The 22,727-nt window shown below is 51.2% G+C and overlaps 2 protein-coding genes across 5 annotated transcripts in view; one reads left to right on the top strand and one right to left on the bottom strand.

Annotated features, from left to right (window-relative positions):
- Positions 1-3,796, top strand: part of ZBTB17 (zinc finger and BTB domain containing 17) — a 31,457-nt gene extending 27,661 nt beyond the window's left edge. The window contains exons 7-16 of one of the 3 annotated variants that reach the window (XM_079913323.1): positions 54-292; positions 372-514; positions 603-903; positions 1,207-1,294; positions 1,376-1,492; positions 1,582-1,702; positions 1,929-2,059; positions 2,385-2,594; positions 2,714-2,803; positions 2,880-3,796. In XM_079913323.1, the coding sequence (XP_079769449.1) occupies positions 54-292; positions 372-514; positions 603-903; positions 1,207-1,294; positions 1,376-1,492; positions 1,582-1,702; positions 1,929-2,059; positions 2,385-2,594; positions 2,714-2,803; positions 2,880-3,163 (1,724 nt within the window). In that variant the 3' untranslated portion in view covers positions 3,164-3,796. Of the gene's footprint in view, positions 1-53; positions 293-371; positions 515-602; positions 904-1,206; positions 1,295-1,375; positions 1,493-1,581; positions 1,703-1,928; positions 2,060-2,359; positions 2,595-2,713; positions 2,804-2,879 lie in introns of those variants that run through there. The other 2 variants (XM_079913324.1, XM_079913325.1) reach the window with 2 other exon arrangements.
- A 595-nt stretch (positions 3,797-4,391) lies between these two features.
- The window catches only part of SPEN (spen family transcriptional repressor), a 94,574-nt gene continuing 76,238 nt past the window's right edge, over positions 4,392-22,727 (bottom strand). For both annotated transcript variants that reach the window (XM_079913131.1, XM_079913130.1), the window contains exons 9-15: positions 22,400-22,513; positions 21,336-21,436; positions 8,075-16,181; positions 7,178-7,651; positions 6,817-7,011; positions 6,329-6,487; positions 4,392-5,855 (exon numbers count right to left, since the gene is read on the bottom strand). In XM_079913131.1, coding sequence (XP_079769257.1) covers positions 5,724-5,855; positions 6,329-6,487; positions 6,817-7,011; positions 7,178-7,651; positions 8,075-16,181; positions 21,336-21,436; positions 22,400-22,513 — 9,282 coding nt within the window. In that variant the 3' untranslated portion in view covers positions 4,392-5,723. The remainder of the gene's footprint in view (positions 5,856-6,328; positions 6,488-6,816; positions 7,012-7,177; positions 7,652-8,074; positions 16,182-21,335; positions 21,437-22,399; positions 22,514-22,727) is intronic.

The following is a 22,727-nucleotide window of genomic DNA, read 5'->3' as shown; positions in this document are numbered from 1 at the left end:
CACTTGGCCAGTTGCCAGGTCGGCTTCCTCAGCGTCTGCCCCTCTTGTGGCAGAAATGGAGGTGGAGCCAGCCAGGAAGGGAGAAGAACGAGAGGAGGAGGGCGCCGTGCCCGCGGTGGTCAAGGAGGAGGGGCCGCCGCTGGAAAAGGGCGAGGCCCCCGAGGAGAGCGAGGAGTCGGCCAGCACGGACTCGGGCCAGGAGCTCGGCACGGAGGCGCGGGGCCTGCGCTCGGGCACCTACGGCGACCGCACGGAGTCCAAGGCGTACGGCTCCGTCATCCACAAGTGTGAGGTGCGCCTTGGGCAGTGGCGGCCCCACCCCGGCCCCCCGCCCGGCGTCGCCCCTGACACCCCGCCCCCTGTGCTCGCAGGACTGTGGGAAGGAGTTCACGCACACGGGCAACTTCAAGCGGCACATCCGCATCCACACGGGCGAGAAGCCCTTCTCGTGCCGGGAGTGTAGCAAGGCCTTCTCCGACCCGGCCGCCTGCAAGGCCCACGAGAAGACCCACAGGTAGGCCCAGCGGCCGCCCCCCATGCCCGCCCACCCGCCCCGGCCCCGCGAGCCCTGCGAGCCTCCTGTCCCCGTGCTCTGCCGCCAGCCCGCTGAAGCCATACGGCTGCGAGGAGTGCGGCAAGAGCTACCGGCTCATCAGCCTGCTGAACCTGCACAAGAAGCGGCACTCGGGCGAGGCGCGCTACCGCTGCGAGGACTGTGGCAAGCTCTTCACCACGTCGGGCAACCTCAAGCGGCACCAGCTGGTGCACAGCGGCGAGAAGCCCTACCAGTGCGACTACTGCGGCCGCTCTTTCTCCGACCCCACGTCCAAGATGCGCCACCTGGAGACGCACGACACCGACAAGGAGCACAAGTGCCCTCACTGCGACAAGAAGTTCAACCAGGTGGGGGGAGCCGGCCCCGGGCCCCTGTGCTCCGGCGGCTTCCGTCTCGGGGGCCCGGGGTGCCTAGCGGGGAAGTAGGTGGTGTTGGCTGAGCAGGAAATGATCCTGCCGGGTGGAGCTCTTGACTGGTCTGCCGAGCAAACTGGGAAGGCAGGCTTGGGGGGCGGGCGCGGGCCAGGAAGAACTGAGGGGGGTGGTTTTCCCATTTCCCTCGGCCTTGAGGAAAGGGGGAGCCCCGCACAGGCCCCCGGGAGGACCGAGAATCGGTGGTTCCCTGCCGTCTGACCCCCTGCCTGGGCGCAGGTGGGGAACCTGAAGGCCCACCTGAAGATCCACATCGCCGACGGGCCCCTCAAGTGCCGGGAGTGTGGGAAGCAGTTCACCACCTCAGGTAGGGCCCGGCTGGCCCCGCCCCCGGCCCCGCCCCCGCCCCCGGCCGCCAGTGCCAGGCCCACCCTCGGTCTCGCCACAGGGAACCTGAAGCGGCACCTTCGGATTCACAGTGGTGAGAAGCCCTACGTGTGCGTCCACTGCCAGCGGCAGTTCGCTGACCCCGGCGCCCTGCAGCGGCACGTCCGCATCCACACGGGTGGGTGAGCGGCCCGGCGGCGCCCGGGTGCGGGCACAAGGGAGGAGAGCAGGCGCCGACACCTTCCCGTCCCCTGCCTCCGTCCCCAGGTGAGAAGCCATGCCAGTGCGTGATGTGCGGCAAAGCCTTCACCCAGGCCAGCTCCCTCATCGCCCACGTGCGCCAGCACACCGGGGAGAAGCCTTACGTCTGCGAGCGTTGCGGAAAGAGGTCCTGCCCTTCCGGCCCCCGGCCGGCATCCTGTGGGGTCCTGGCACTCGGCTGGGTGGAGGGGGTCAGAGAATAAGCCCAGGGCTCGGTCGGTAGCCGGGCAGACTGCTCTGGCGCAGGTCCCGGCGTCCTCTCAGATCTAGACCCTGAGGTGGGAGGCCCCAGCCCAGCACCCCCGGCCCAGGCCTGGGCGGTTCTGTGTAAGCCTTTCCTTCTGGCCCTGCAGATTTGTCCAGTCTAGCCAGCTGGCCAATCACATCCGCCACCATGACAACATCCGTCCTCACAAGTGCAGCGTGTGCAGCAAGGCCTTCGTGAACGTGGGGGACCTGTCCAAGCATATCATTATCCACACTGGTGAGTGCGTGCCACCCGCCTCTCTGTCCCAAGCCCTGGCTCTGGGGCGCGTGGTGGGGTGGGAGGCGCCCCGGACCCCAGCCCTCGGTGCCGGCACTTGCTGAAGGCGGCCTTGAAAGCAGTTTAACTCCAAGGAGGGCCCCATTTTTTCAGAGCTTCTGGAAGGTGCAGGGGCCACTGGAAGCTTCCCTGTGCCTCAGGTGGCCGCCCCAGAGCGCTTCCTGCTGGAAAAGACAGGGCTGCGGGGGAAGCTGGAGGCCACTGAGGTCCTACCCCCCCCTGCACCCCCCCCAATGGCAGGAGAGAACCTTGCCTCCCCCCCCAGGAGAGAAGCCTTACCTGTGTGACAAGTGCGGTCGCGGCTTCAACCGGGTGGACAACCTTCGTTCCCATGTGAAGACTGTGCACCAGGGCAAGGCAGGCATCAAAATCCTGGAGCCGGAGGAGGGCGGTGAGGTCAGCGTGGTCACCGTCGATGACATGGTCACGCTGGCCACTGAGGCACTGGCGGCAACGGCCGTCACTCAGCTCACAGGTGCGGACCGTCACTCAGCTCCCAGGGCAGCAGGGGGTGGTCACAGCAGGGGTTGCCTCTGGGGTGGCAGCAAAGGGGCAGGTGAGTCTGGTCTCAGGCTCTGCCGATGCCGCCCACAGTGGTGCCAGTGGGGGCGGCGGTGACCGCAGATGAGACAGAAGTACTTAAAGCCGAGATCAGCAAAGCTGTGAAGCAAGTGCAGGAAGAAGGTGAGAGGGCCTGCCTGGGGGAAAGCTGCTGGACCCAGGGGCCCTTCCTGTCCTAACTGCAGCCCCACTCCCACAGATCCCAACACTCACATCCTCTACGCCTGTGACTCCTGTGGAGATAAGTTCCTGGATGCCAACAGCCTGGCCCAGCACGTGCGGATCCACACGGCCCAGGCACTGGTCATGTTCCAGACGGATGCGGACTTCTACCAGCAGTACGGGCCAGGCAGCACGTGGCCGGCCGGGCAGGTGCTGCAGGCTGGGGAGCTAGTCTTCCGCCCTCGGGATGGGGCTGACGGGCAGCCGGCCCTGGCAGAGACACCTCCCACAGCCCCTGAATGTCCACCATCTGCTGAGTGAGCAGGCACCCCCTCCTCCTGTTTATTTAAGGTTGGACGGCACCCTGGAACTGAGAGGGGTGAGCCCATTCCCTAGAGAGAATAAATCTGATTATTTTCTAACGCTGCCTATAGCTCCCTGTGGGGCTGGGGCGGGGAGCTGGCAGCTGTGGCTGATGCCGGGGAAGGGTTGCTCCACCCAGCGACCAGTCGGCAGAGACCTGCTTGTGGGGGAAGCCAGGCTGTCCCTTTGCAGGATGGGACTGGAGCCCCAGGACCCGTCTAGAAGCAAGCTGGTTGCTTTGCCTGAGTTGGGGTGTGGGCAGCACACTCAGGCCAGAGAAACTGCGGCTCCACGAGCCCCATCTGGCCTCCTCTTTGGAGGCTTCTCGTCGGCCCGGCGTGAGGATCGGACCTCCCCTCTCCACCTCCCTCCGCTGTGGAGCCACGGCTGTGACCCTGCGCCCTTGTGTTGGGAGCTGGGCCCACAGGGCTTGGCCACAACTGCTTACCAGGATCCAGGCCACCCGTACAGAGCCCAGCTCGGGGGCCCATTCAGCCAGAACAGCAAGGTAGGCAGAGCACCAGACCCAACAGGCCGCAGGCCTGCTTCTGTTGGGCCTAGGGAAGAGGGAGAGGCTCCACGCTCGCTTCACGGTAGAACCCTGGCCGCAAGATCAGGGCCAAGCCAGTGTCATCTTTTGAGAACGTTTACTTGCCCTGAATCAGTGGCGTCTCTACAAGGCTGAGAGCCTGGAGGGACAGGGATGAGCAGCCAGGAGCTGTGATGGGGAGGTGGGAGATGGCAGCACTGCTTAAACCAGGAGCAGCAGTGCGGACTGTGAAGCAGCTCATTCTTACCTGTCAGCAGGGAGACATGAGATGCCGTCTCTGCCGCTTTTCCATACAGTTTATCCCCAGCACCTGTAATTCCTCACTCAGAGATGGTACCATCTCGCACCGAAAGCATAGCTCTGTTTGGAGGAGCCCCAGGGATACTGCAAGTGAGACCAGCAACTCTGTGGTCCTTGTGTTCCCGTCCCCCACGCCCAACTCCCCAGCTTGTGGTGGGTCCAGCTGCTGGGGAAGCTTGGCCCACCAGTGCCATCCTCCTATTGGGAGGCAGCTGCTGCAGGGCCAGCCTGCACCACACCCGGAGGAGGAAGGGACAAGAGGCAAGACCCCCAAGGCTTCCTTGTTTCTGAGTTTGAGTGGGAGGTGGCTTTATTCTTTAATCAATCAAATTTGAAGTGCCTTCGACATTACGCAGGAGCCAATTGGGACCTTGAAGTGTCAGATAAACACCACAGCACTGAAGAACAGTTCAAGTTCAGTCTGTGATGAAAATCTTTTGTACAAGATAAAATGATCCTTGGGGAGGATCCGTGGCAGAAAGGAAAAAATAGGTTCCATATACAGACGTGGTGGGGGGGTTGAAAGCAAAAGTGGGACGAAGGCTAGCTGTTCCCATAAGCCAAGGACCCCTGGCCCTCCCATCCAAGCGACAATCACATCCACACTTGACATGTTCTGTATTTTTTAATAAAGTTTGTAATCCAATGGACACACAAAACAAAACTGCGCTGAGAAAAACAGTTTTCATAAATTAATAAGTGTTAGGAAGTCGGGGAAGAGGTCAAGGTCACAGGAAGAAGGGAAGCCAGTCTTTTGTACAGTCTTTTTGTGTGTGTGACACTTCCAAGTTGCGGGAGCAGGGCCCGTGCTGTAACGAAGCGCACTTATACAAATGAGTGACAATACAAAGTCTGAGTATGAAAATAAGATTTTCTCTGAAAACACATTTTTGGCACAGATTAAAAAAAATGTATGTCGGGGAATTTGATTTTTAAGTCAGTATTATATATATTTATATATATTATATATTTATATATACACACATCCCAAGTTCTGCATATTCCACCAAGAGAGAAAATCCTTCCGTTTGCTCTTTTCTGATTGTAAACTGTACATCCTGGGTGAATCAAAGATGGTGGCAGCAGGAGAATTAAAGAGAGATGACATCCAAATGAGCAAGGGGAAGGGAGGGGTGGGGACAACACAGCCCAATGAAATGTTCCTTGACCCCAAGGTTTCAGCAGAAGTTTGAAGTCCTGCATGAGAGTCTGCGATGTGTGTGCCATGTGTGTTCACGTACACCAAGACATCCAGAGTGTCACAGCCTGTCTTCACTGTGCAAAAGTCCAAGTCACTAATTTAGTGCAAAGGCAGTTCTGTTTTGTTTCTTAAAAACAAAAACAACAAAAAAATTCCACTGCCCTGTTCCTTTTCTCCAAGAGGAGGAGAGAGAAACCCAGCCTCAAGGTGTCTGCAAGTCCGTTGGTTGGTGGTCTGTCCTTGGGCTAAATGTCATGTAAACATACGAGTAGCAGCACCACTGCCCAGGGCGGGGGTCTGTCTGACTGAGCCGGGCGGGCGGGCGGGTAGGAGAGCGAGGCTGGCCGTCTGGCAGTGGAGTCTGTCCCCCTCGGCAGCTTCTTCCTCCACTTGGCTGGGTTGTCCTGTGTTTTATTTTTTGCTGCAGAGCCTCAGGAAGATACGCCGAGTGGTGACCATTCAGTGGCTCACACAGAGGCAATGACGATCATGAGGTGGGGAGAAATGTGGGAGATGCTGGCCAGGAGGTCGGGGGCCAGACGGGACAGGTGACTCTCAGAGAATTCGCAGGGCGGGAAGATCTGCAGCACGTAGGCGGGCTGGAGAAAGGGACAAGAGAGAAAAATGGGACCTCCTGTCTTCACGTCACCCACCCCACTACCACTCTTCCCTAAAACATTTCCAACTGGGGGCCCAAAGGCCCAACAGAGAGCCAGGCTGAGTCAATTTCCCAACCAGCTAAGGTCTCCAAGATTGTCTACCAGAAGAAAACTAGGTATCAGAGAACTAACATGAAACTAACCCCTGAGAACTTCTTCTCTATCCTTAAGCTAAAGGGAAACCTCTGCTGCCTCAGCCGTCCACTGACTGTCTCCAGGATGGGCAGCAGTAATCCGGCCCATGCACTCCACTGGTTTCCTCTATCCAGAATGCCCCTTTGTCCAGCTCCTCTGGGAAGCTGTCCTGACTACTCTAGCTGGCACTGGCAGCCCATGCCACCAGATCAGTCAGACGGCCTGACCAGCCGAGACCAGCCCCACGTGTGTGCGCCGAGGCAGGACACCGGGCTGACCTGATTGGAGCCAGGGTTGGGAACGTTGATGATGCCTGCCGCCTGCTTGGCCTGCAGATACGTGATGAAGGCAGCCTTGAGGGACTCGGTCTGGCTCACAACGTCCTCTTGGTCACGGCCACAGGGCAGAGCCAGCAGCAGACAGTAATCTGTCTCCACCTGGGGAACAGGAAGCTGTCAGTGATCGGGGGGCCACCTCACAAAACAGCCCAAGAAGAGGCCTGTCCAACCCAGGTGATTCGGCTCCTCAATCCCCACCTCTATGATGACCCTGAGGGCCATCCATATATTTGCTGAATGAAAAAAAGCATCTCTGGATCTAGAGGCACTTTACACCCCTAGTGGAGAGAGGACATGCCCTTCATCATCCCCTCCAAGAAAGCCATTATTGCACCCCGTGACAAGCCGCGGAGACAGGCAGTGGGGGGCCACCCGTGCCTTCCCTTGCTGTGGGCGGGGCAGTTGCTCACCTGGGCCCTGAGTCTTACCGTCATCCTTCGGGCAACCCCCTCCAGCTGTGAGGCCTCCAGCCGCATCCTCTGGGCAATCCTCAGGGGGGGCCCTCCTTCAGAGAGCGGCAGGGACCGATGGGCCAGGACATTGTTGCCAGAGACGAAGTGGAGCTGCACAGCAGCTGTGTCGTTCTTGAGGGCCAGTAGGCCCTGCCACACGATGGGGTACTTCTGCTCACAGGGAAACAAACAGAAGTGAGCTCACGGCTGGAGAACACAGCTGTGCTGGCCACGGCCCCAGGCAGCAGCTTGCTGATCTAAGTCAAGTGGGGCGCTCGGGACACTGACAATAGCACAAAGCTCGAAGGGTGGTAGGGGAGGCCCTGCCCAGGCTTACCTTCAGAAGCTGGACCATATCCACAGGTCTCTGGGAAGTCAAATGAGGAGAGGAATCTTGTTTGGGGGCGGGCTGGGTTTCAGTATGCGGCAGAGCCAGTCCTGGAGGGGGGCTGGGGCCTGAGGGTGCAGGGACAAACAATGGCTGCTTTGGGGCAGCCTGAGCAGGAAGAGGGGCCGGGAGGTCAGGCTTCATCGAGACAGACACGGGGGAGGGATAGGAGGTCTGGCTTGTTTCCGCCTGCGCCCTGTGGACCTGGGCATGAGGCTCCGCCGGCCTGTTTCCAGGTACATTTGGGAGGCGCGGCTGCTCTGCTCCTGTCTGGGTGCCCTTTGCCTCCTGGGAGACTGGAGGCATCTTGCTGCTTGGTGGCTGGCCTGGCTGGCTGAGCTGGGAGGTCTGCGTGGACTGGGCCGGCTGTGCGGACTGCGCGGGCTGCAGAGGCTGCGAGGGCTCGCCTTCAGGAGGGAGGCCCTGGAGTTGGGCGGGAAGAGAAAGGAACAGAGTCAGAGTCTGTTACGCACCAACAACATCCTGCCCCAACCAAGCAGCCGTGAGCCCCTGGGCAGGTCAGCTGCAGGGCATCTCCTGTAGGCCAGGCCCCCGGAAGGGGCTTTAGCCAGACGGCCATGCTCCTGGGCGTTCAGGATTGAGGGTTCCGGTGAAAGGTCACCTGTTCCCTACCTCCTCACCCACCGCAGGCAAGAGCCGCCCCCCCACCCGCTCCCACAATGAGCTCCCTCCATGTCCCCGGGCTCTCCGTGCTGTGATTCACCCCTCCATCCTGAAATTTAGGAAGCGCCTCTTTAAATCCACAACAAGGACAACATATTTCAGGGACCTTACTGGCACCTCCACCACCATGTGGACCAGAAGGCAGATTTCTGGCGCTCTCACCTGAGCAGGAGCCTTGGTCCGGGAAGGCAGGCCAATGGAGGCAGCAGCAGGAAACTGCGTGTGCGCGAGCTGAGCCGGGCCGTGGTAGGTGCGGATGTCCCCGTACCTGTACTCCTGAAAGAGCTCCCCGCTGGAGTGCACGATCTGCACCCCGTGCGTCACCACCACAGGCGGGGTCAGAGGCAGCCCCTGCAGCTGGTTGCCGGGTGTGACTGTGAGGATGCGGGCCTCGCCGTGGGGGGCGGGGGCGGGGGCGGCTTTGGCATCTGCCATCTTGGCGGCTTCCTTCCCTGGCTGCTGAGGGGCCTTGCTGGCTGGTGACACTTTCACCACCCCGTCCGCTGCCCGGGGCTGCTCGCTGACGGCCGTCACGTGAGGATGCACCATGATCCTCACGTCCCGGGGCACAGTGTACGGGTGTAGTCGGTACTCAGACTGCATGACCAGCACCTCCGACTGCACAGGGGCTGCAGCTCGAGCAACGGGGAGGTGATAATGCACTTCCTCCTCTGGAGGGTGCTGGGAGGCCAGGGCGGGCACACCAGCTGTGGCTGGCTGCGGGGTGCCCGCACGCTGCGGGGCCCGGACCTCTATTTGCTGGGGCTGCAGGGGGGCCCGAGGAGAGTGAAGCGTCTCTGGCCGGATGCTGTAGGTGATGCTGGGCAACGTGGGCGTGTTCATCCTCACCTCGCCCTGTGACAGGTGGCTGAGCGACACGGTCTGGGTGATGCTGTGGGGTGGCATGATGACGGACTGCTCTGGGTGGATGCTAGAGATGAACTGCGGCACGGGAATGCCCGCAGCCAGCATGACCGTGGCGTTAGTGGAGAGCGCGGCGGACGTGGTGCTGCTGGGGTGGCACGCCCTCGGGAACGGGGCCGGAGCCGGCCCGGTAGGTCGAGGGGAATGCACATCTGGCTTGGTGGCTGCCAAATGGGAGACAGTCCGATCTGTCGGGGTGCTGGGCCCCGAGGTGACGTGGTTCACTTCTGCAGGCAGTTTGCTGGGCAGAGCAGGAGGGTGGTGGGGTGTAAGAGTGGACCCCAGGTTTGCTGGCTGAAGGACCTTGGTCTCTATTTTGAGGGTGACGGGGTCAGCAAGCTTTTTGTTAGTGGTGACTATGCTTGGGGTGAGGACCAGCTGGTTGTGAACCAGCACCGGGGGTGTGTTTATGCCCTGGGTGAGGACCTTTACTGTGCCACCCTGGGTGACGGGTGTGGACACAGAGAGATGAATGGGCTCAGGCTTCTCCAAGGACGGACGGTCGGCCTTAACCGATGAAATCACAGGAGATGCGTTATAGGTCTGGGCAGTTAGTACCAGAGTAGAATGGGTGGCCACATTTGCATAGCCTGAAGGAGCTTGAGGGCCTTTGGGCGGAGGCTGAGATGGCGTGACAGAATCGGGTTTGACCTGGGACTTGGACACCGACTGTTGAAACTCAATGTCCATTGCACTTGCTGGGGGGATCTGGCTAATCTTGGCACTGATCCGCTGTGGGCCTTCAGTCTTCTGCCCCGAATAGCTCAGCAGCACAACCCCTTCTGAAGTGTTCACACGCAGCCCAGTGCCAGAGCCTGTGTCTGCCGGACGGTCGTCAATCACAGACATAGACCCTGGGTGGAACCGACTGTTGTCATTAGTGCCGGATCTCTGTCGGCACTTTGCGGATGGTGCAATCACTGCACCTGCCACAGTCACTGCACCTGTTGTCGTGGCAGTCACAACCCCAGATGCAGCAGTCACCGCGCCCGCGGAAACTGTCACCGCACCCGCGGCAGTGTTCACTGTGCCCGTGGCGGCGTTCACTGGAGCTGTGAGAACGTTCACGGGCCCCGTCAGAACATTCACTGGTCCCTTTAGGACGTTCACGGGGCCAGCGGGAGTGTTCACCAAGCCTTTCAGCGTGGCCACTGAGCCCTTCACAGGGCCTTTCAGGGCATTCACTGGGCCGGCCAGTGCATTCACTGGAACCAAGGAGACATTCACCAGGCCAGTCAGGGCGCTCACCAGGCCAGTCAGGGTCTGAGGAGCTGGCTTCGCCAGAGTTATCTTTTGCGAATTCTCCAAATCAATGCTGACAGGCATCCGGCTAATAACAGAAGTAATTTTGGGAGCAATGACTGGAGTCACCTTTTCTTTGTCAGTGGCCACTGGAACCTCTGAGGCCTGTGTGTCGGAGGCGTTAGTCACTGGAGCTGCTGCTTTTTCTTCTAGAAGAGGCTTTTTAGATTCAACCGGAGGGGGCAGCGCCTCGTGCAGGCAAGGGGCAGCACTGACAGGCTCTGCAATGGCAGTTGTGACGCTCGTGGAAGTGACGCCCGTGGCAGATACGTACTTAGGGTCCATGAGGATCTTCCTCAGCGTACTGGAGCTGGTGTCTATGTCAGAGGCCTTTGTGTCTGGGGGAAGGGCCGGAGATGGGGTGGATTGCGCCCGTGGCTCCTCCTGCCTCGTGATCCACTCTGTCACCTTCGTCGGCGGACTCTGGTGTGGGATCCCCCCAGCAGCGACAGGGGGTGGGAGCTTTGCTATCGTTACGGAAGGAATTGGGGGTGTGGGCATGCTTGAGTCACTGGGCGGGGTCACCGGGTCACTTTCAATGATGGAGTGCACCTTGAATCTGGCTCGAGGCTCGTCATCCACGGGGGTTGGCTGTGAGGCCGGGGGAAGGTCTGGGAGCGCAGATGCTTTGGTTGGAGTCTTTTCTTCAACACTGCTTTCTTGGGACAAATTCCCCTGGGATGTAGTCTTGCTTGGGTCAGAAGCACACGACTCAGGGGGAGTGGACTGGGGCTTGTCACTCTGCTTTTCTTCCTGTGGAGCTTCTGGGGGCTGTGTCGTGGCCCCCTCGCTTGTAGCAGGGCTCTTGCTTTGAACTTGGTCAGGTTCAGAGACATGGGTCTCTGTAGCGCCCCCAGTTTTCTTGTTTGTATTCCGTTTGCGGCGTGATCGAGTGGTCTTCTGGCGCCCTTTGTCTTTCCGAGCAAGAGTAACTTCTGCTTCTTTTGATCCTTTGACTTGCGGCACTGGGTGGGAGGTTTCGCTGCTGTTCTCTCTGGCTTCCTTGGTATCTGCTGGGCCTGCTGAGGGGTCAGGTGCACTGCCTGGTGGCCTAGAAGATTCTGTAGCAGCCTCAGTCTCCAAGATGCCAGACACAGCCTCATCGGTCTCAGGTTCCATTCCTTCCTCAGGAGACTGAAGATCTGTCTGAGACTCTGCAGGGTAAGGTGGAGGTGCTGGGAAGTTTTCTGGCTCCCCAGAAATGTCATTGATGATGGAACCGATGGCCGCAGCCAGCTCTGTTTCGCTGGCCTGGTGTGCGGGCTTGTCCCGGTCCTCTGTGGAGAGGCGCTCTGGGGCATCTGCAGCTGCCGCCTTGAAAGCCGTGGGGGTGGAGGTTTCCGCGAGCTTCTCGATGTTCTCCACAGCCTGCTCCAGCTCCATCTGCTTGGCTAACTGATTTGCTTCCGGGGACGGCTTAGAGGCAGACCCATCTTCCTTCTCTGATTCCTTGTCCAGATCAGCTGGCTCACTGCTCAGACGCAACGATAAACTAGCCTCCTCTTGGGGACTCTCGCTCTTCTCAGGGGAAACGGCCGGGACCGCAGCCGCCTCCTCCGCCGGCAGTCCCGCAGGGCCTGCAGCCGCGCCGGGACTTACAGTGGCTTCCGCATTTCTCGCATTTGCAGATTTGTCCACCGCTGATCTAGGGTTTCGAGATCTTCCTCTCTTGGACTTGGAGTTTTTCTCAGGGGCTGTTTTCTTCTCCACCACGTCAGCTGGGGGGGTTTCGGGTGGATTTTTGTCTGTGCTAATTTCTTTTCTATCACGTTTTTGTTCACTTCCTGCTTCTTCTTTATCAGTCTTGGATTTTGTGTTATTTTCTTTCACGTTTAACTGGGGACTCACCTCAGTGGTGGCCTCAGGACGTTCAGCATCAACTTTTGGTTCATTTTTCCCCTTTTTCCCCTGTTGGACACCAGCAGCTACTTTCTGGGATCGTGGGGACCTCCACCCCTCAGCTGGCTTGACTGTCTCCACTGGCTCTTTTGCCTCGGTCTCATCATCTTCGTCAGCTCGACGGCGTGCTTTTGGAGGCCTCCCCCTCCTAGGGGTTGTAGGAACCACTGCAGCCTCCTGCAGCTCCCGCTCCAGTCTCTTCCTGGTCACTCGTGGTTGCTCAACGGGCTCCTTGACTGGAGAGCGGCTCTCATGGTCACCCATGGTTGCGTAGACACTCCTTACATTCCGGCGCCTGGTTCGGCTGAGGGGCAAGCTTGGCTCAGGGTGTTCAGGGTCCGCGGACGAGTTTTTAGAGGCAGCCCTTGTAATCTTCTCTGCCTCCATCTTCAATTCTAAAAGCTTCTGTGCTTCTCCCCGAGGAGAACTGGACCGCTTGAGCTTTTCCCGGTCTATCCTCTCACTCTTCCTTGTGACAGGCTTCTCCACGATACTTGCTGCAGCTGCCTGAATGGGGGTCTTGGAACGTTTACTTTTGTTCGGCTTTTTATCTTTTGCAGCAACTGGAGGATCAACCTCTACACCTTCAGTAGCTGGAGGCGGGACCTCGTGAACATCTTCAGCGTTTTGACTTGCATTAGGTTCGACATTAGCAGCTGAGTCTGGCTTCTCCACTTTTGGCTCATCGGCTTCCTCAGGCTTCTGAGTCGGTTTTGGAAGTGTCTGGGTACTGTCAGGCTCTGGGTCTACACTGATCTCTACCTGGGAAAATGAGGCCCCAGGAGTTGGAGGCTTGGCATCCAAATAAGGCAGCTGATCGACTGATGAATTTTCTTCAACAACTAAAGGAGTCTCAGCAACGTCTTTCCTGGTGTCCACTCCTGGGGGCACGTCTACTTGTTCAGGTTGTTCCACAGCGATGGGAGTCAGATCAGATACAGGTTTTGCTTCTTCTGAGACAGAGGCTGGCTCAGTGGTCTTCTCTTCTGTCACTGAAGGCACCTCTCCTGTTTTTTCAGCAGCTGTCTTCTCCAGAGATGCTGCTGCAGACTCTGGAGCTACAACTGTGACACTAGGAGGCCCAATCGAAGGTGGAGTTTTCAGTTCCGACTCTTTATTTTCAGAAGCAGATTCTGAGGTCTTGGGGTGATCCTCTGTATCCTCCTGTTTCTCGACCTCTTTGGTTTTTTGGTCTTTTTCTTTTTCTTTCTGTTGCATTCGTGTGAGTTCCATAAATCTGCTATGGAAAAGAACTACTGGCTCTTGAATCAAATCAGTTGTGCTATTCACTCCATCAGATGTCTGCCTCCCATATAACCGGCCAGAAACGAAGTCAGATTCTTCATCTTTTCTCTCTAGATGCTGCAATCGCTTGGAATCTTGTTCAAAGATTGAGCTGTGTAAAAAACGAGAAGCAAATAATTCTTGCCTTTCCTGTTCTTCTTCTTTATGGTCATCTTTCTTATCATCCATTTTTCCTTCTGAATCAGTCCGAATTTTCTTCTTTTTCATGTACCAGGATGGAATAGGTCTTGGAGCAGAGTCAACCTTTTCTTTATCTTTGTTGTTTCGAAAATTAGCAAATCGGGAGTCCCAATCAAGAAAAGACCAATTTTCTTCTCGAGATGAAGACAGGGATTTAGCTCTTTCAAGCAAAGCCTTAGTGTCTGGTGTGATTGTCTTATCCAATGCAAAAGAATAAAATTTGTTCCTTTCTAAAGAACTGGAGAGTCTTTCATCTCTCTCACGTAGTTTGTCTTCTCTGTCCCTCAATAAAAAAGACAACCGAGAACTTTCAAATAACGCAGAGGCTCTGGGTGAGTGAGATTTGTGTTCACCATCTTCATCAGAATCAGAAGGCACCTCACCAGGTTCCAAGTCACGTACAGACCTCTTTCGAAGGCTGTCTCTCTTAATTATGCTGTTTGGGAAACTCACATCAAATCTGCTGGCATCTTGTTTCATTTGAGAGTCCCACCGATTTAGTTCATCTTCAGGATTCAAGACAGATAGCTTTATTTTGGCCATGTCTGCCATCTGTTCTCTCCTGCTAGAATCATAAGGATTAAATTTTAAGGACTCTTCTCTGACTGTTATATTAGAATACGGGAGACCTTTTTCATCTACTTTAGGAGACCCTTTTATTGACATTACCCTAGGGGAACCAACAGGGTCATCTTCCTCATGGAAGGAACCATGTCGGATACTGGGGGAACCACCAGTCCTTTCAGAATCTTCACTGATTTGGCGTGAACTTCTGTAGTTCCGTTCTCTCTTGGTGCAGATGTCAAAATCAACATGGTCCATCCTTTTCTTTTTGCTGGGAGGAGAGTCGTCAGTGACATCCTGAGGGGGTTTGCCGACCTCGTGAACAAGACTACGTCTTTCATATTCATCCACATCTTTTTTAGGACTGCCAAACTTTTCGGACTTGGCTATTTCCATCTCCATCTGCTGTTTTCTACGACTCTGCTCCATTTGTTTTCGGTAACTCTGCGTGTGATCAATATCAATGCCAATTTTTTCTTCAGTATTTACTGAATGTGGTTTATCTTGGCCTGATTTACATTCAAGTGGTTCATCACGAAGACTGCAATAGTTTTTCCTATTATCTTCTCTCTCTGGTCCTTGATCATCTAATAGCTCCAGCTGTTTAAGTGGTGGTTTTGAAGGAGTGGGTTTTTTTGACTGGATTTCTTGGTTTTCCACAGATTCACCTACTGGTTCTCTCAGCCTTGCTTGCAGATCTGAGTTGGGCCTTGATACAGTCCCAACAGGAATGCTGGCAAGCTCCTGACACTCTCTGGGGCTGGGAACAGCATTAAGTCTGTCTAGTTTGATTTTTTTAGATTCTCTTTTAAGAATTTCTTTCCTCACCGTCTTTTTTTCAGACTCTCCTTCCCTCAGTAGAATGACATCTCTAGATGATATGTCAGGCTGTTTCTTTAAAAGCACCCGAGCATCTTCCATCTCTGGGCTACTTTTCTTAACATCTGATTTTTGCCTTTCTGCTTTCAAATTGGAATCTGCAAAACGCCTTTTCCTCGCTTCCAGCTTCTCCAGATCCACAGCACTTACCCCATCAACAGTTTGCTCTGGTTTTAGGTGCTTCCTGGGTTTAGGCCTGCCTTCCTTATCTACCACTTCTATGTGGCTTGAAAGCCCCCTTTCCTTTGGCGCTTTCATTCTAACAGATTCTAGTTTAGACAACTCAGATTTTGCAGGCTCTGTCTGAGAGACCTGAAGTTTCTGATCTAAGGCAGAAGACTTGACAGTGTCATTATCAAGCTTGGCTTTCAGCTTTTCCAAAGGAGTGTGGTCAATAACCTTCCCCTCTTTTTCTTTCACTCGAGTCAAAACCACACAAGGCATGAGTTCCAAGCGGTTTTTTGCTACTCCTTCTTTGTCAGCTTTCTCTCTGCTCAGTTTATTAGAACTCCTTGATTTTTCAGGGCTTTGTTCTCTCTCATTTTCTTGGTCTGTTTCTGAAGACTGAGAACTAGGGGAATGAACTTTTCCTTTCCGTTTCTGCTTGTCAGTTTTGTCCTTCTCCACCTTTTCCTTCCTTATTAAACGTCTCTCTCTTTCCACTCTCTCAGGATCAAAAGTTCGTTCTTTATCTGTCTTTTCGTTTTTTGTATAGCGTTCCAAACGAGGTTTGTCAAGTTTATCATATCTTGGAGGGGAAAGCGAGCTACAGCTTCCACTCCGGTCCGAGGATCGGCTGTAAATCCTCCTCTCGGAATCACTAGGCAATCTCTCTGACTGTGAGGGTGATGCTCCAGGACTCTGTGGGCGTCGCAAGTGAACTGGACTCTGACTGCGTTCAATTGGCCTCCTCTCGTGGTCTCTGTCCCGGTCAGACTCAAATCTTTCGCGTTCTCTTTCTCGTTCCCTTTGCCTGTAACTGTATTCCCGAATATCTTGTTCATAAGGATCATTTCTGTAATCCCTGTACTCCCGGGGATCATCGTAATATCGTGACTCATAGTAGTCTCCTTGGTAAGTTTCCCATTCTGAATAAAATTCTCTCCCTCGAGCTGGATAGTCCCGTCTGGAATCCTCAGCATATGTGCCTGGAGTACGAACATTCTCATAATATGTACGATCTTGGCTATAGTCATACGATCCCCTTCGTTCTTCTCTGCCAAAGACAAAAAAGAATGTATTAGTTTTTTGTTTCCTCGTCACTTACACATTAATCATACATATGAGATTACAAAGTCCTGCTTCCAAAAATCTTTTCCATTTTTTAATCATTAGAACTGCACTGACCAATACCATACCTACAAGCCACATGTGGCTACTGAGAACTTGAAATCTGGCTAGTCTCAGTTGAGGTGTGAGTGTAAAATACACACTGGATTTGGTAGACTTAGTTTCAAAAAAAAGAAACACTTCAATAATTTATTCAGATTGAGTATATGTTGAAACAGTATTTCAGACATATTGGGTTAAATAAAATTAATTTTACCTTTAGTTTTACTAGAAAATGCAAAACCACATATACAGCTTGCATTACACTTCTATTGGACTTGGACAGCAGTGCTTCAGCCCCTTGTTATTCTTTTGGTATCAGTTGTCGTGACTTATGATGAGCACTAGTATTAAACAGTATCACATCCCACATTTCTAAGTCTTTCATAATTACTTTCCTGCCAAAAGATACTCTTACCACAACTTGGGAAACAAATGTACTGTTTGAAAATATAACAATTTAACTAAAATCTTCCCACCTATGCAACCTGTATATCGGTAACACCTCTACCTCAATTCACAATTTAAAAAAACACATTGGGGACTTCCCCGGTGGTCGAGTGGCTAAGAGTCCGCACTCACAATACAGGGGGCCCGGGTTCAATCCCTGGTCAGGGAACTAGATCCCATGTGCCGCAAGTAAGACCCGGCGCAGCCAAATAAATATTAAAAAAACAAAACAAAAAAAAATCCCCCCACACACTAGGGGCCAGTCTCCCTGGGCTCAGTTTCCTCACTTACAAAATGATAGCTCTTCTTCACAAAGCTCTTAAGATGATTAAATAACATTTGTAAAAACTTTCCTAACATAATACAAGGCACATACTTGGCCTTCAGTAAATGTTACTTTTCCCCAACCTGCCAACTAACAAATTAGGTGATTACAAACTGTGTGAGATAATTCCTTAATTGTAAAAGAATTCACCTCAGATTTTCTCCCACAGTGACACGTCCCAGTGCATTCAAAATAAGATTAAATTTCAAGAACATGTATGGTGTATAAAATGAAATTCACCTGTGATAGAGGCCAATTCCTTTACTCTTGTTCACTTTCCATTTTTGTCTTTCAAGCAGGTATGGCTTACTCAGTCTACATAGTACTGTCAATGACGGCTCAATGAAACATAACGAACCTAGAACTTAAACCTCTGAAGGCATAAGCTTTTGTCTTCTCGGCTCACAGCAGGTACTCATTTGTTGAAAAAAATGAACTTAGAAAAATATGTCAAAGTTGCTACTGGGCAATGTTCTAACCCATTTTCAATAGCAAATGAAGCATCTAGACTTACCATTCAAACACTGGAAGCATCAATAACACATTATTATATGCATTTATACTGAGCTTTCTCATTTCAAAGAGAATAGTTTATGACATATCTATGATATCTGACTTGATTGGATTCAAGATGATCCTTCTACAGTTCCCCAGGAATCAGATTCTTTGCCTCAATACTGGCCAGCCATCTTGCAAACAGATGTTACTAGGAATGAAATTAGGCTAATTTAACTCATTTCCATCATAAATACAAACTCCAAGGAAGCATCACTTTCATTATGTAAAGGTGAACACACTACAAGCTTTCTTTTCTCCTTTGGCCACAGCACTGCTTGTAGGATCTTAGTTTCCTGACCAGGGGCTGAACCTGGGCCCCTGGCAATAAAAGTGCCGAGTCCTAACCACTGGACCGCCAGGGAATTCCCTAACTTTCTAATAGAAAGTGGTTAAGACACCTAGAATGGCCACTAGTTTGCTGCCTGCATTAAAAGTACGTTTAAAAATGGTTTCCAGGTATTTTCTAAAATAAGCAAACTAAAACTATATCCAAAATATGAAAGAAAAAAAAAGTTACAGAAGTCAAAAGGTATACGTGTAAACATTAGTGCTGCACTGTTCAGTTTAATAGATGATGACTTTGTACATATTTTGCCGGGCTCTACCAAAAGAAATGAGCATTCCTGCCACCAAGGAACTCAACTTATGCAAGGGACAATACAACTGCACACTGGTACTATACACAAAAGGCTCTGGCAGGGCTCTGAGGAACTTTGAAATGTCAGGTTTTCAGAGAACTCTGTTCCCATGACTGCAAAATATCCAAACCACCGTAAGTAAGTGGGAAATTCATCTAAAGCGTAATGTGACCCTATAAATGTCTTGAGAATCACTTTGGTAAACTGGAAGGCTCAATGCATACCAGGTAGGAGCCCTGGGTTTACCCCCAGCCCAACCACTTACTAGCCTGTGACCTTATCAGCAAAGTCACCTGATCTTCAGTTCCCACCATAAGTAATATATGACAAGAGCCACAGCCCTATTTCCCTGACACTGTATTTAAGGGAATAAAAGAAATATTACTTTTAAACTGCAGGGCACTATGTAAATGGATCATCATTTGCATTCCTGACCTGAACTGTCATTGGGGCAAAGCCCCCACCCCCCACTTATTCATCAACTATTCAGTGGGATGACTTCCTTCCACTCTATGGAAAGGGCAAAGATTCTCAAGTTCTACTGCAAGGAATGCATTCCAGAAGCACTGCCATCTGAAACCAAATGGGGCAAAACTGGGTCACAGTGAAGTCCCACACCCTCCTGCTTCCCACTTTAGGAGATAAACTCCATTCAACAGAGATAAATAACCACAGGTAAGAACCAAAGAACAAAGCCAGAGCCAGATCATCAGTAAAGTGAGTGAATTTAAGTGATAATATACAAAAATTAACACCCACACAACATTATCCAGCCCTCACAAGATACCGTTCTTTGAAAAATATTTAATGTGCACACAGAGAATTTTAATGGAATTTTTATGTCTTAAGTGCCACTAGACCATCAACACACTTTTCACTCACTTATAGGTACGAATTCCTATAAGCACTTAAAGTATTAACAATGACTTCAGACTGCTGCGGTGGGGGATGAGGGCCACCAAGATGGAGAACCCTCCCCACAGACACCTACGTTCTCTTACATATGTTCATTCTCTCTCTCTCTCTCTCACACACACACATACATACACACACACACACACACACACACACACATACACACACACACACACACAGAGGGAGGGGGAGAGAGAGAGAGAGACAGAGACAGAGGGAGAGAGAGAGAAATTTAGAATGTGGATTCCAATCCACTAGTGAAAAACCATCGAAACCTTAGAAGTTCAACCTTTTGGAAATTTGGCTGTAGGGGACATTTTTCATTAAAAAACCTCTCAAGTATTCAATGACCATTACACTATACTCCATGAGGAAATGAAAAAGAAATACATATCTTCTATGATTTAAACAAAAATGAAGTGGCAAGAAGAGGTAGTAAAAAGGGAATGCATTCAACAAGTTTCTGGGAGCACGATCAGGATTTTGCCTCATCCTGGTCATAAAGCCCTTTTATACTTGAACTTGAGTGTCTAAAGGCATTTGTCAAACGGTCTTTTGTCTAACACACATCTGAAGGGGTGGAGACCTAGCAGTAACATTCCAGGAGACTTAATCAGAGGCATGTTTGGACAAACAGGTTCATCATAGGGATGATAGTTTCCATTTTCAAATGTGATCAGCTACTGAAGAACCTGGTGACACTGTTAGGGTGTTTTAATATATTTAGTCTAAAAAAGAATCAATCATCAGTTCTGGGGCAATTTTTAAGCTAACGGAGACAGCCTGATTCAGACTGTGAGACCTTAAACGATTGTGAAATGTTCCCACAAGCTGCAGAAAAAAATACTACAGTCCCATGACTGAAAACATTAACAAGGAGAAGTAAGGTATACTTTTCTTTTCTTTTTTTTTGGTCGTGCCTCATGGCTTGCGGGATCTTAGTTCCCTGACCAGAGATTGAACCCAGGCCCACGGCAGTGAAATCACCCAGTCCTAACCACTGGACCGCCAAGAAATTCCCAAGGTTTACTTTTTACACAGCTAAACTTACCAATTTATATCAGCTTTGGCTTACTGATTCACAAATTTAGGAGATCTGAATTTAAAACAAAGCTCTTGACAGTCTTTTGAAAGTTTCTGTTTTTTTAAATTAATTCTATGAGCTCATGCGTGGTGACAACCTGGATGTTGTCACTACTAAATTCACAGGGCATTTAATAGTTTACAATGAGGGGCTTCCCTGGTGGCACAGTGGTTAAGAATCCGCCTGCCAAAGCAGGGGACACAGGTTTGAGCCCTGGTCCGGGAAGATCCCACATGCCACGGAGCAACTAAGCCTGTGTGCCACAACTACTGAGCCTGCACTCTAGAGCCCGCGAGCCACAACTACTGAGCCCATGTGCCACAACTACTGAAGCCCACGTGCCTAGAGCCTGTGCTCTGCAACGAGAAGCCACCACAATGAGACGCCTGTGCACCGCAACGAAGAGTAGCCCCTGCTCGCCCCAACTAGAGAAAGCCCGCACAGCAATGAAGACCCAACAAAGCCAAAAATAAATTAAAAAAAAAAAGTTTACAATGCATTTCAACAAGTTATATTTAATTTAAAACTGTAAGGCAAAATGATTTGTACATAGTTATAATCTGGAAAACAGTAACTCTTTTAATGAGTATTCTCAGGGAGAAAATACCCCAACTCCCATGAGCTACATGAAAACTGGATCCATAAAAATCAGTTTTTATGTGTGTTTGTTTTTGTTTTGTTTCTTAAAAATATTTATTTATTCAGCTGCGTCAGGTCTTAGTTGCGGCATGCGGGATCTTTCATTGTGGCACGCAGGCTCCAGAGGATGCAGGCTCAGTAGTTGCGGCACGCAGGCTTAGCTGACCCACGGCATGTGGGATCTTAGTTCCCAGACCAGGGATCGAACCGGTGTCCCCTGCGTTGGAAGGCGGATTCTTACCCACTGGACCACCAGGGAAGTCCCTTTATGTGTTTTTTATGTGTTTCTTTCTGTATGTGGGGATAAAAGGGATAAGTTTGGGGGGAATGAGAGTAGCAATAAGGGGTAAAAAACAAAATTTAATCCCATCTAAATTTTACGTATTAGAAATTTTAAAATTCAAGCTATGGTGATAGGTTTAAAATACATACCTTCTTTCTGCTAACATTTCATAGAAGTCTCTGATATCTTGACCAGATTTTTCCATACAGTGATAAAATGCCAGCTGACTTTCCCGATTTGCAAAATCCACCTTTAAAAAAAAAGAATACTGCGTGTTTAATCCAAGTTTCAGATTTTAATGATGGAAAGTGTTACCAAATTTGAAAAATTCTTCCCAACATAGCCTTCTGGATAAATTTCAAGAAAAAGTAACTTATCTAAGTGAAACAGTCCTCATAACTAAAACTATTTTTTTAACCTGAAATCCCTCTCAAATTCTACACAAATCTTGATAAAGAATTACAATTTAAAGTTCTAGAACCCAATCCTGAGGAGTGGAAAAAGCAATATGGAAAACTGAAACATACCTATCATGATTCTAGGTTGTCAATTAAATAATCAGACCAACTAAATCCAGTAATCTACTGTGCATAATTTGCTGGAACCACAGTTAGAACATAAAATATGGAAGAACATTTGAACTTTACTCACAGCCAGGACTCAGAGTCACTTAAAGCATGATACCCACCATCTATCAATATCTTATTTCGAAAAGACTGATTTCAATCTAACTGTCATAGTTATTAAGTGCAAAAATTCCTTCAAACTATCATAAACAAAAGTTTCTAAACAAAAACACCAGACAAATATCGTGCTTTCAGTGGTTACCCACTCTTTAGGAGAGGAGGAAAGAAGATGAAGAGAGGATCGTTCAAGAAGCTGGACTGATACCTGGAGCTCCTGGGTGTGCAGAAACCCACAGGTGACTGTGGGCCAGCCTGCACTAAAAGCACACAAGTGAGCATCAGGTACCTGGGGCGTAGAGAAGCACACATCCTTGAATGAGAGGATTTTTAGGGAAGGTTCTGTGGCTAATGGTTTAAAAGACACTGTGCCCTTAAGTAGCTAGCCAAATATAAAAAATGTAACATCGCCCTTAGAAACTGAGGCCATATATACTGCATGTCCTGTAAACCAACAAAATGCCAATTATTAAGAGACTGGGATCTGAACACGATTTTGTTTTGCTTCTGTTTGAAGTCATTCTGCACACCTTAATTTTATTCCCACCGATTTTCCTCCCCTTGGTCTCTTTTACAGCTGCTTGTGCATATTCAATTTCATTGTAGAGAACCAGGGCCATGCCTTTTAAGCGGTCAAACACCACCTGTAAAAAAAACGACGACAAAAAAAAACAAGAGGCTCATCCACTAGACTTAGTGTCAGTCCCAACAAAATTCTAAATCACAATGACACTGCTAAGAAAAAATATATATATTTTTTTATTCTAGAAAAAATTTCAGGCTTTTCCGATGATGCATGTTATACTGAAAACACAACAAAATGTCATAGGGACCATTTAGAACCATGGATATTGTGGC

The sequence above is a fragment of the Stenella coeruleoalba genome (genome assembly GCF_951394435.1).
Source record: "Stenella coeruleoalba genome assembly, chromosome: 1".
In the NCBI taxonomy this organism is placed as follows: domain Eukaryota; kingdom Metazoa; phylum Chordata; class Mammalia; order Artiodactyla; family Delphinidae; genus Stenella; species Stenella coeruleoalba.
The sequence above is the reverse complement of the archived record's forward strand: the minus strand, read 5'-3'. Positions and strand labels throughout refer to the sequence as shown.